The sequence below is a fragment of the Dasypus novemcinctus genome, chromosome 21 (genome assembly GCF_030445035.2).
Source record: "Dasypus novemcinctus isolate mDasNov1 chromosome 21, mDasNov1.1.hap2, whole genome shotgun sequence".
In the NCBI taxonomy this organism is placed as follows: Eukaryota; Metazoa; Chordata; class Mammalia; order Cingulata; family Dasypodidae; genus Dasypus; species Dasypus novemcinctus.
Window position 1 is genome coordinate 25,079,390 of NC_080693.1, and position 13,333 is coordinate 25,092,722.

Genomic DNA, 13,333 nt, shown 5'->3' on the forward strand with positions numbered 1-13,333 from the left:
CCAGTGTCCCTTGTGACATAGCAAAAAGAACACTAGACCAGGAGCCATTCAAACAGCAGTTCATTTACTTACTAGACTGTCGACTGACCTTGTTGGTTTCTCTTTGCCTGTAAAATGCTAATAAAATCCACCTCAAAGAACAATCCACAGTATTAAACAAAATTTATCATATTTGTAGGTTCTCAGGAATCTTAGTTCCCTCCCGGACTACACGACCATACCTCAAGTTTTGGCTTATTCCCTCATCTTCCTAGTTTCTAGCTTCCTGTAGAAAGTATGGGTGTCTTTGAGTCTAAACTCTGAGATGACCCTCATTCCTTCTAGTGCAGTCTGCAGTCCTTTGAGTGGCCACCTGAGTGCCCCATGGAGATCACAGGAAGACTCAGTAGCAGTGGATGCGATGGATTTATTTTGTGTATTTGACATGTTCTTAACTGCTATATTATACTCCACTCAAATATCTGTTGAATTTAATTTACTGTATTACTATTTAAAACTTAGAAATGGCAGTGGTGATGGGAGGTGCTATGATAACCAGGGACAACAGCCAAGCTTGCAACAAATGAAGCACATGGCCATGACTTTGCCTATATGTAGTCCCAACTGAGGCTACATCAGGGCAAGAGACCAGGGGGCCCAGACCTGGATGGTGGGTACTCCGGAGAGCATTGTTGTCCTTGCTCATCCGGTCCATGATGGATTTCCAGTTGGAGTTGACCTGGTCAAATAAGGCAGATTCATTGGGCAGCTGCATGCGGATGTCCTCTCCTAGGAAAATATTCTGAGGAACCAAGAAGTGGGGTGAGAGGCTGCTTTGCACACACACACTCCACCCTCTTCTCCCTTCTCCCAGGCCAGGGATGACAGGTGACCAGGAGATAAAGAGCATTAGAACTCAGAAGGCAAGATGCCCATGTTCTAGAAGGCAAGTTGGGATTGGGAAGCTACCTGAGTCCAAGAGAAAAGAATGGAATGAGGATCTTGGAAGAAAACAAAGGCTTGCCAGGGAGGAAATTTAAGATGAGAATTAAAAACTAAGAGTCAGATGCCTGGATCCTAGAAGAGTGAATTTAGAGGTGCGAAAAGGAAGTTGATAACAGGGGCACATATCTGGGTCCTAAGCAAACAAGGGAATGGAAACAGGACATTGGAGGAGCTCAGGTACTGAATCCTGACCTCCAGGTACATCCACTGACGCTGTACCATGAGCACGGTCTCAATAACCTCCAAAATGAGGGAGAGGCAGCGTTCCCAGTGATCCACATCCTTCTCAAAGGCCTTGACAAAGCGAGATGCCTTCATGGTAGACAGAGCCACCTGGTTATCCTCCAGTGCCTGGAATACTTCTTCTGTACCTCTGGGGCAGGTGGGGGCAAAATCATAGTCCAACCCCATCTGTCACACATTGGTTTCCCACCCTGCAGTCTCCAGATCACACATCCCTCCCTCTCCTAGAGCCCCGAACTCCTCTCTACCTGAGTCTGTGATGGCCTTTATCCTTGTAGGCTACTATGTCTAGCTGAGTCATCTCCCAGGTCTTGGCAATGTTTTGTATTGACTGTGTAGAGAAATCGGTGGGCAGAGCAATCAGGTATTTGGTTCCCCAGGGGGAGAGGAGCTGGGAGGGGCCATCAGATGATAAAGGGCTGGAAGCCTCTAGGAAAATCAGGAAATGGGAAAGGATGGAAGAGGATTCTGTCATACCAACTCTATAGCCAGCTCTTTGGTGGCCGAAGCAGAGATCTCTCCAATTTTCTCCACATGCTGATCCATCCCAAGCTCCACAATCTGCTCCAAGGTGAAGCTATCAGATTTCTGGTCAAACTCACGTTGGATCTCTTCTCTGACCTGATCCCAGTGCCTGCAGACAGGGCCAGAAGAACTGATCAGAAGGCTGGATACCAGGACCTCCTGGGAAGCATCCATATCACCTCGTGTACTTCCTCCCAGTGGTATAGCATGGTTCTGGGTATTTATTAAGGCATGACTCAGCAGATAATTGCTAAATAGGCTCTAAGAGGCCATCTCAGGTTTCCTATATAGATCATGAGCTGGGCTAAGTGCTTTGCCTGAAACATCTCATATAATTCTTACCACTCTCTAGGTTAGGAATTATCTGATTTACAGATGAGGAAACTGAGGCTCTGAGAGGTCAAATAACTTAAGCGAATAAAGTGGTTAAGTTCATTTAATGGTGAAACACTAGAAGCATTCCCCAAAACATTATACTAGAGGTAATGCAAAAGAAATTAACTTATTTCCTCCTAAAGGGCGAGTTGACTCTTAAAACACTACTTAGACAATGGTTTATTCTCTTTGGCTGACCCCAGTGGCTTGAAATGCCTCCTCTATCCTATAATAAATTCCAGGTGCATTAAAAGAGTTAAACCTGAAAAAACAAAATGATAAAGCATGAGAAGAAAGTATTGAGAGAAAATATTCACAACTTTGGGATAGGGATGGTCTTCTTAAACAAGGCACAAAAGCAAAAACCATGAAGGAAGAAAGTTAGACTTTTGACTGCATGGAAATAAAAACCCTTGCATGACAAAAGACATAAAGCTTAGCCCTCTTAGACAACAGAAAGTACGATGAGACAGAGGGCGGCTCCACGTAAGGAGCCCAAGAGCAAGGAGTCCAGAAGGCAGGCTAACCGGTGACAGGGCAGCCACAGGACGGTGGCAGGCCCGAGGGAAGGCTTCTTTGAGCCCCACATTTGTTAGCAGAGGGCAAGAGGGAGCTATGAACCCTTTAGAGAGGAAAGCTGAAGGAACCAGGAGATGGCACAGGCCAGGGGTACAGAAGGGCGGCTCCCCCCAGGAGTGGAAGGTCAGCCTCACCTCTCCCTCAGGGCTGGATTGCGCAGGTCTGCAATGAGAGGCATGGTCCTCTTGAACTGCTCTATTTTTGAACGCGTGTTTTCAATAATTTCCCAGTTTCGGTCCTGAGCAACAGTGGGGAGCATTGGGAGGCCTGATGGTCTTCTCCCCACAGTCCCCCTCCCTCAGTAGGCACGTCCTCTGCCGACCCCTGCCTCTCTCCTCCACACACCTTATACTCCTTGGCTAGTCTCGTGAGGCGACGGAACAGCCCATGGGCCATGGTCTCCATGGCCTCTGTCTGCAGGGTGAGGAACCGGCCGGTCTTCCACTGGCTCCAGCTCTCCTCCCAGTCCCGTGTGATCTCCCAGGCTTGCTGTAGAGCATCGAGCTCCTGTATGACCGAGAACAGAAAGCGGAGGTAAGTAAAGTGACTCTGGCCCCCTTTCTCGCTGACAGGGGCTCAGGGCCCCTGCACCTGTCGTTCTGATAGGCTCTTCCCTCCAGGTAGTAGCGCTGCCCCCTCAGTTCACATCTCTGTTCTCCACTCCCTTGCCATAAAAGCTCTTCCAGCAACAAGCACATCATCAGGCTTCGGTGGCTTTGCAAAGCAAACACACAACAACGAGGTCGCACTTTACACCCACTAGGATGACCATAATCAGAGAACCAGAACATAACAAGGGCCAGCGAAGAGGTAGAGAAATTGGAAACTCATGCATTGCTGGTGGGAATGTAAAAACCGGTAGCCTCTGTGGAAAACAGTTCGGCAGTTCCTCGGAAAGTTTTAAACATAGAATTACCACATGACCCGGCAATTCCAGCCCTAGCCATATACCCCAAAGAACTGAAAACAGGGACTCAAACAGATACCTGTACACCACTGTTCATAGCACTATTCATTATTATTCCTGAAGTGGAAACAACCCAAGTGCCCATCAATGGCTGAATGGATAAACAAACTGTGGTGTAGCCATCCAGTAGAATGATATTCAGCTACAGAAAGGAACGAAGCACTGGTACACGCTACTACAACATGGATAAACCTTGAAACAGTATGCTGAGTGAAAGAAGCCAGACACAAAAGGCAAAAGGCCACATATTATACGATTCCACTTATATGCAATATCCAGAAAAGGCAAATCCATAGAGACAGAGAGTAGATTCGTGGTTGTCAGGAGGTGGGAGGAAGGGTGAAAGGAGAGTGACTGCTAATGGGTATGGGGATTTCCTTTTGGGGATAAAAACGTTTTTGGATAAAAATGGTCTGGAATTGTATACTTTAAAGTGGTTCATTTTACATTATGTGACTTGTACCTCAAAATCAAAACCAAGAAAACCTCCTCAAGTGCCCATCTCCCTGGTCCCAGCTGTTTCTCCCTCCAGACTCTCCCATCGCCTCCCCCCCCATCTTGGTTCCCTACGGGGCCTGGCTCAGCACACCACCTTCTCCAGGTTCTGGAGGTCCTTGGAGACTGGCTGCTCGATCTTGAAGAGGCCCAGGTTGGAGCGGAGCGTGTTTTCTTCGTCCCGCATGGTGGTCAGCATGGCCCGCATCTGTGCGATCTGGTCCAGGGCGGCCACGTGTCCCACGTTGCTGGTGAAGGGGCCTGGGGGGAAGGCAGGTCAAGGGCATGGTGTTCTGAAAGGACAATAATGGCTCCCCTACCTCTTTACAAGTAAATCTCACTTCTCTCCTCACATGGAAGGGGGAAGGGAAGGGAAGGAGAAGAGGAGGGCATGCACGGAAAGAATGATGGTTCGACCAGACAGAGCGCTAAGTGTCCCTCAAGAATCAGAAACAGGTGGGACGTGGGAAGTCAGTGCAAGAAATCTGGAAGTGCCGCGAGCTAGGCTGCTGCCTTCCAACCAAACATCAGCCACTGCGGGGTGCTCATCCCCCACTTTCTCACAGGAACCCCAAGTGCCACTGCTCTTTCCATTCCCCAGAGACGGTTCTCACCTTCCCAGGACCCTGCCTTTGGTCCTTATGAGGAGGTTAGTGTGGGAAGCGAGGGAAGGCGGCTGGTCAGGACAGAGCTGTGGCCATCACAGCCGAGACGCCGCCAGGAACACGGCCCCAAGCCCCACCTGAAACCCCCTGAGGGACGGCAGCCTGGTCAAGCAACCCCCACCGCTGAAGGGCCTGCCGAGAACCTGGTCCCGAGGCCCCGTTTCAAACTCCTGGCCTCAAAAAGCCCTGGATAATTTCAAAGAGAAAGGCCTCCCTATTGGTAGGTGCAACCTGAGTGGTCCGTGTTATAAACCAACAGGAAGGCAAAAAAGCAACCGCTCAGGGCCTCAAATAGCCGAGATCCCTTCTTAACATGGAGAAGGGGAAGAGGGAAGAAGGGCCTTAAAAAGGCCCCAGCCCCAGCCCCAGCCTCTCCCTTAAGCATGCCCACACCCTTTCTCTCATTTCTCAATGAACTCTTTACTTGCTTGCCTACCCTATGGTATGTGCTTAAATTCCTTTTCACAACATAGCCAAGAACCTAGAAACCAACTGCTGGCAACACTTGCGCTAATTCTAGAAAGACTGGAACAAAACAAAGGCTAAAGAAGGGGAAGAGGTTGAAAAAGGGGTACCTTTGGATTGAAAATCTTCCAGAAGAGTATGTGCTTTCTTCCTGAAATCATCCGCTGAATGAATGAGGCCTGTCTTGAATTTCTCCTTGTATCTCTTCAGCATTTGTTCACTGTCCAACAGAATTTGCTGGAAAACGACCCACTCTCCATTTAGACTGTCAAGCATCTCCAATACCTGGGACATCAAAAAAAGAAGAGTGACTTATGAGCAGGGGTCCCATGCCTTCTCACCAGCGCTTTTTATGACTCTATTCTGATCCTCCATTCCAGGGTTGACTGAGGCCCAAAGAAATCAAGCAATGGGTTGCCAGTAAAAGAAATCCATAAACAGTTCTGAAGTATCATTTGAATTAGCCTTAGCTCTCAGAGGGGCCTGGAAAGCAGAGAATTTTGAAATGCCTTCTCTATGTTGCACTTCCCTGCTCTCTACCCCTGACAACAAAAGGGTCTACTACCTGGAACCCCCATGTTGAATTGTGCCCCTCCACACACACACACAAACATACATACACACAAGTTCAGGTTCTAACCCCAGCCTGAAACGATGACCTTATTTGGAAATAGGGCCCTCGAAGAAGTTAATAGTGAAGATGAGGCCAAAATGGATTCAGGTGGGTCCTAATCCAACACAACTGGTATTCTCACAAGAAGGGGAAGATTGGACACAGACAGACGAACAGAGGTGAAAGGCCCATGTCCAGAAGGAGGCAGATGCACCTACAAGCCAAGGAAGCCCCGGGACCACCAGAAGCCAGGAGAGAGGTGAGGAACAGAGTCTTCCCTAGAGGCTTCAGGTTGAGCGAGTTCCTGCCAGTATCTTCATCGCCGAATTCTAGCCTTTTCAGAACCATGAGACACTAAATCCCCATGGTTTTCAGCTGTCCAGCTTGTGGCACTTTGTTACAGTGGCCCAAGGAAACTAAGATACCCCACGATCTGCTGCAAGTAGGGACACAAACTTGGGTGGGCCAAACACCACTGGAAACTCACACTGTCCTGAACTGGCACCTCGTACTTTTCAAGAATGGTGAACTGTTCGTGTATGGGAGGAATTTGGGACTCCACGCTGGGCAAGTCATGCTGCAGGGTGTCCATGAGTTGCAAACTGACCCCCAGTTCCTCCAGGGTCTGGGGAGGGCGGCTGATCCTGAAGGCAGGCAAAGGGGAACACTAGTTAAGGAGAAGGGACAGGGTCTGCCCACGCCCCATGCCTGTGCCGGGCCCCTCAAGTCCCTACTTGTCTCCGTTCTCCTTCAGGTAAGTGTGCAGCTCCAGCAGGCGCCCAGCCGCCATCTCCTTGAGCAGAGTCGTGAACTTGTTCTGCCACTCGTTGCAATGCTGCACCAGAGAGAACTTGAGGTGCGAACAGTCCAGCAGTACAAACTGGATGTTGAGTACCGTCTCCTCCTTCTGCACATTATTGGCGACCTCTGTATAGCTGGAAGGGTCCCCCACCCCTGCTAGAATGCTTTCTCTTCTCAGACACGTCCATTGTCCCCATGCCAGCTCAAGTCCTCATTTCCCACCAGGCAGCCCAGGCGGCAGCTCGACATAGTTCCTCTATGGCCCCCATTTCAACCCACCCCACACACAGAGCTCCATTCACATCGTTTTCCCAACTGGAAACCTCCCCAGGATTCCCACGGTGCTTAGTCCACATATGAGGCTTTAGTCTCATCAATCTGGGTTGAATTCCTACTGTGTTACTTAGTAGCTCTGGGGCCTCAGACAAGTTATTTGTTCCGGCCTTGGTTTCCTCATCTGAACCATGGTGCTAATAATAGAATCTACCTCACAAGACCAGTGAGAGAATGAAGTTAGTTCCTGTATAGAAATGCCTTGGCATATTTCAGCTCAGGCACCTGTGTTCTAGACTACTTGCTATTTGGTGAACATGTTCACGTGTTCCCATCTTCTGCCTTGCTTATGCTATTTCCCCCACCTGGACCTTCTTCCCCACCCCCATCTCTGCCTCTGAAATCTTACCCATTCTGTAAACCCCAGCCCCAAAGTCACTTCAAGAATGAAGCCCTGGGACGGCAGACTTGGCCCAGTGGTTAGGGCGTTCGTCTACCACATGGGAGGTCTGCGGTTCAGGCCCCGGGCCTCCTTGACCTGTGTGGAGCTGGCCCACGGCGCAGTGCTGATGCGCGCAAGGAGTGCCCTGCCACGCAGGGGTGTCCCCCGCGTAGGGGAGCCCCATGTGCAAGGAATGCGCCCCGTAAGGAAAGCTGCCCAGCGCAAAGAAAGTGCAACCTGCCCAGGAATGGTGCCGCACACACAGAGAACTGACACAACAAGAGGAGGCAGCAAAAAGAAACACAGATTCCCATGCTGCTGACAACAGAAGCGGACAAAGAAGACACAGCAAATAGACACAGAGAACAGACAACAGGGATGGGGGGGAAGGGGAGATAAATAGATAGATAGATAGATAAATAAATAAATAAATAAATAAATAAATAAATAAATAAATAAATCTAAAAAAAAAAGAATGACGCCGTTTCCTAATGTCCCCAGCTGGAAATTCTCTCTCCATCTATTGAATTCTCTTCTCCCCTGGCATCCTGTAGACTTTAATCATAATAGTCATCACGTTAAAGCTTGTATAATAATAATAATTACATTAGCACATTAAAGTACACTAGTGCTTTACAGTTCACCAAGTGCTTTCACACATAATTAATAATTACACAACCTTATAGGGTAGGTATTATAACATCCAGAGAATACAAGTAACCTGCCAAAGATTACACAGCTAATAAGTGGTAGAGTTGAGATTCCAACCCAACCCAAGACATCAAGGCTACTGCCCTTTCACTGATAACTTGCCTCCCCTGCTATATTACCACTCCCCTGAGGAAAGAACATGTCCATTTTGTTCTCTTATTTCTCATGACCCAGAGGATGATGGTGTTTACTGAACAAGCAAACAAATAACTAGAGGACAAAGAGATGGGAAGTTAAGATTAGAAATCTGAGACTCTTCAGTTTAACTCCAGTCTGCTTCCTTAAAATGAAAGTGTTCAGTTCTCTCACCTTCCAAAACTTTCAGAGCATCTCCTTATTCCCAACAGAACACTGTGATGTTCCCCCAAACAACTGCATTTTCCCTACATCTCATCCAGGTCTCACCTGTCTTTACCTTTACAAAAGCTGAAGGCCCAAGGTCCTGTTCTTTTCCTACAGCCAAGAGTCCACATTGTCTGTACTTGCTCCTCAATTTCCCTTCCCGAGTCTCTAGGTCCAGTCCCCCTCCTCAAATTCTACCCCTCTTAAGAGACAGACCTTCACATCTACCTTCCCCACTTACCGGGCAATGTCGGCATCAAAGGAAGAGACAGGGGGGTTGAGGCGTTGGTAGCGACGAATGAAAGAGTCCTTGTTGATCTCCCAGATTTCTCGATACATGTCCCAGGTCTTGAGGTAGCTCTGCAGCAGATTTGCATTGGCGGTCATTCCACTACTGATCTGGGCCTGGATCTTCTTGATGTCTTCGTCCCGTTCTTCAAGGACCCAGCAAAAATGTTCCTCTTTGATGTCTGCCCCAACCCAACCTCCCCCTAGCTCCTGGCCACTGCCCTAAACCCTCCATTCCAACACCAGCTCCCCAAAGAAACAGCTCAAACATGAGGATTAGAAATTAAGGAGGTAGGAAGTAAAAGTAGGACTCTCAGCTTCTCTTCTGTAGGATTCAGACATTTTACCTCTAGGTTGCCTGTATCCCAGCCCCTGTCCCAAACTTGCCTTTCCTAATCTCCCACACCAACTCCAAATCATGTATCTCAAAAAACCATCATCCCCATCCCCTTTCCCTCCCTCAGTCTTGGTCCCTCAACCTGTGTTTTTCCACCAGTCATGGATATGATTGACCTGATATGCCTGGAACCCCATTCCTAAACCTCAGAGGACCCTGCACCTAATCCCACCCCCTTGCCCACTCACCCACGATTACATGGATGGGGTCACGATGATACTTGCGCTTGATGAGAATGTCAGGGAGGTGGCGGAAGACAGAGATGGTGGAAATGAGGTGGTGGCCAATGTCATTGACCACACCTGCCAAAGTCTGCAGAGTGGGTGAGAACTCCACCTGTGGGGAACACAGTGGCGAGGACCTTAGCACAGGCCTTGGAGGAGACAAGCCTCAGGAATGGTGAGATCAAGCATTTAAGAACAGAACCTGAGCTCTAAGGCAGGGCCTGGAGATGGAAGGCCCAAGTCAGGGCCAAGGATCAAGCTGGGAGATTGAGAGAAATTGTCCTGAAGAGGAGATAGTTTTCAGGTGCTGAGGGTAAAGTAGTCCCTACCTGTGCCACACCCCCATGCACATCATTCTGCAAAATGACAAGGACTCGGAAGAGTGGGTTTGGGGTGGTCTTCCCATCCCCATTGATAGCCTTGGACAGTTCCAGCAGTGACCACTTCACATTCATGCGCAGAGCATCCTCTATCATGCGGTCCAACCGAATCGTGTACAGCATCCACTGGTGCTGAAGCTGGTGGGAAGAGGTAGGGAAAAGAGAACCCCTCAGGGAAGACAGGGAGGGTCCTGGAGATGAGAGCCAGCCTAACAGGGAAGGGAACATGGATGGTGAAACCGAGAGGCAGGACCCTGAGTCCAGAAGGAAGGTTTGAAAGACTCAAGGTTGGTTAACCCCCTAAAGCAGGATGTTTGAGAAGCATAAACTAGGGGAATAAAGAAGAAAGAGCAAGAGCACAGTCTGATGGGACCAGGAAACAGGGGAGATATCCGCAAAGGCCTAGCCATAGGACCCCTACCTCAGAGCCATCATTCTTGAAAACTTCATAGGAGTTGGTCATGATGTCCACTACATCCTGGTGCAGTCCTTTCAGTTTCTCCTGCACAGCTGCCCGGTGATTCTTTTGGTCCTCCTCAAACTCCAGGTCCTGGTACACCCGTTTGCCACTAATATGTACCAGCAGCGTCTCCGACATCTCCTGGGCTCGCCAGCCAATGGTCAGAGTGGACGCCTTGAACTCATTCACAATCGTCTGCACCTGGAGTCAGCCCCATCCACGGGAGAGTTTCAGTTTGGAAAGACACCCTCTGGGTCTAATTCTACCCTCCCACCCTTCCCCTACCGAGTTGCTGACAAAGGAAGTCCTTCCCCAAGCACACCTAGTTTCTTTCACAATACTCCCAGCTCTTTCCACCTCTACCCAAGACTCAGGTATCAGCCGCCCATGTCCCAGCTTTTCGACGATGAGCATCCAATGCCAATGGCCCACCTTGCTGGCATGTATGCGGCACTCTGTAATGAAGAAGGCGCTGGCCCCCTTTAAGGCCCAATTCAGTTTCTTGAGTCCAGGGTGGATCTTCTTATCCAGGAATCGGATACGCTCTTTGAATAGGGCCTGCTCATCTGGGGACAGCATGGCAATAATCCTGTGCATAAGAGAGTACTGGAAGCTGCAGGGGACACGCTCTGAGGACCTCTATTCCCCACCATCAAAAACCGATGGAGAAATCTGAAAGTTCACGATACTAGACCAGTGCTGTCCAACAAAACTTTCTGAGATGATGGAAATATTACACCATCTGCACCATCCAATTCTGTGCCAACTAGCCACACATGGTTATGGAGCACTTGAAATATGGCCTGCACAATGGAATAACTGAAATTTTAATTTTATTTATTTGTAATTAGTTTATTTAAGCTGAAATATCCACATGTGGCTAGTGGCCACTGTTTTGGACAGGACAGTTCTAGACACCTAAGCAAGCCTGCTGCTTCCATCCCCTTGGAAAGTGCCCAGCCTAGAACCAAGCCTCAGTCCAGAGATGAGTCCAAGGCAGTTCAGAGATGGGGCCAGCATGATCTGGTCAAGGAACTCAATGTGATTCTCTGCCCATTATCCTGATTCCACCCAGTTTCATTCCTTGAGAAGTGAACCAGATCTCCACTACATATGACCCAAGGGCCGCATGGGGTAGGATGGGACCTGGTTGTTGTCGTTCTCTGCCCTAATGCTAGAAGACCAAAAGAGAAGGGACAAGAATAATCACAGGGCCAGAAAGGGGGTTGGGAGGGTACAAAACGTAAAGGACAGATACAGTAGGAAATGGACAATATCACAGGGCAGATAAGATGAAGAGGAGGAATAAAAATAGCACAAGAAGGGCTGCAAATTGGGCCAGAGTCCCACCTATTGTAGTCTCGGGCAACAAGCAGCAGATTTTCACGAAGAACGCGCAGGTCCTCGGCACGTTCAGCTACGCTCAACACGTAATGGGGCGTCTCAAACAACAGCCGCTCCCAGTAGGCGATCTCCACAAAAAGAATCAGCAGTGACCTTTGAGCGAAAGAAAATGAAATCAGCTGAGGGGCTTGCTCCAGGGGATAAACTAGAACCAGCCTTGAAACAAGAGACATGGGCTAGGGAGCAAAAATACATTTAGATTAAAGAAATGATGTGGACAGTTTGAGGTAGAGAAAGCAGACTACACGTCCCTTCCAAAGCCACCAAAACAGCAGCAAAGGGGTTGGGTTGGATTTGGTTTGGTTTGGTTTGTTTCAGGCATAAGCCCACCAATATGGGGAAACAACAGCAATAAAACTTTTGGAAGCTGAAAAGTAGATGACAAGGAACTGAACTGGAATCCTAAGCTGGCAGTGGAACCCTCTGGGAAGCCATTTGTTTTGCGTTGTGGCATCTTCTGAAGCGGGGGTGAAGGTGGGACTAAAACAGGAAGGCCAGTTGAAAGTCTGAGAAGCAGCGATTCCCCATATCCCCTAAGCAAGAGCTCTCCCCTCATCCCAGCCAAACAGGGAAATCTAGAATTGCCCCTAGAATGGGCATTGCCCCTAGAATGCAATGCACAGAAAAAACTCAGGGTCTCTGGACTGGGAACCCCAGGCCCAGAAGAAGGAGAAAGTAATGAATGAGAACAGGAGGGAGTAAGGCATCGTATTTACACACTTATGCTCAGACCCCAGCCTTCTTTTCCCACCCAGAAACCAGAACCGTGGCAGCTGAACCTATATTTTCCAGGAGGAAGCATGAAAATTCCTTTTCTGTGGAATCTAAGCAGCCAAAGAGGAAAAATCAGGAAGGCAATGACATCAAGAATTCCTCCTTTCCCAAAACAACCCACCCAGATAAACTCACAGTGGTTAAGCCCCACCCACCTGCTCACCACAGCTCCAGATCAAGAGAAAGCTTCAAAAAATGCCCTAATATCACACCTTTTTTCCCCCTCTCCCTGCCCTCAGCAACTCCCATGGCCACTGTCTCCACATCGGTGATATAATTTCTTCCATTGCTCACGTCACAATACTTCTATAGCAGAATATCAGTAAATTCACTCTAATCCATATCTTATTCCTCCATCCTGAAGACACTGGGATGGCGATGTCCACTCCACCTCTAAATCAAGAGGGGGCTTAGATCTAGATCCACATGGCTGATGGATGACCTCAGTGATATTGCAGGGACAGATGCAGGACACTATATATCCAGCCATAACCCACTGAATGGACTGGGAGAGGGTGTAAACTACAATGTAAACTATAATCCACGCTGTGTAGCAGTGCTCCAAAATGTATTCATCAAATGCAACGAATGTGCCACACTAATGAAAGAAGTTGTCGATGTGGGAGGAGTCGGGGTGTGGGCAGTGGGGTATATGAGAACCTCTTATAATTTTTCTTTTTTTTTCTCTCTTATATTTTTAACGTAACATTTTGTGTGATCCATGTATCTTTTTAAAAAAAGATAATAATACAAATTTTAAAAATTAAAAAAAAAAGAGAGAAAGCTTCCCTTCTCTTCAATATAGTCAGGAAGCCAAGGACGCCAAGCCCTTGCCCTCTGTCTTTGCTAACACAAAAGAAGGAAGCCAAAGCAAACAGGAAAAAGCACCTAAAAGGGCTACAGGAGGAAACAGAGGCCATGCAGAC

The 13,333-nt window shown here is 48.4% G+C and overlaps 1 protein-coding gene across 1 annotated transcript in view; it reads right to left on the bottom strand.

Moving 5' to 3' along the window:
• Positions 1-13,333, bottom strand: part of DNAH2 (dynein axonemal heavy chain 2) — a 112,169-nt gene that overhangs the window by 64,032 nt on the left and 34,804 nt on the right. Inside the window, 16 exon segments of the mRNA XM_058283575.2 lie at positions 643-781; positions 1,177-1,357; positions 1,476-1,558; positions 1,705-1,861; positions 2,841-2,944; positions 3,052-3,213; positions 4,266-4,429; positions 5,409-5,583; positions 6,399-6,555; positions 6,646-6,846; positions 8,722-8,914; positions 9,354-9,501; positions 9,719-9,907; positions 10,191-10,430; positions 10,662-10,818; positions 11,580-11,726. Of these exon segments, the coding sequence (XP_058139558.1) occupies positions 643-781; positions 1,177-1,357; positions 1,476-1,558; positions 1,705-1,861; positions 2,841-2,944; positions 3,052-3,213; positions 4,266-4,429; positions 5,409-5,583; positions 6,399-6,555; positions 6,646-6,846; positions 8,722-8,914; positions 9,354-9,501; positions 9,719-9,907; positions 10,191-10,430; positions 10,662-10,818; positions 11,580-11,726 (2,597 nt within the window).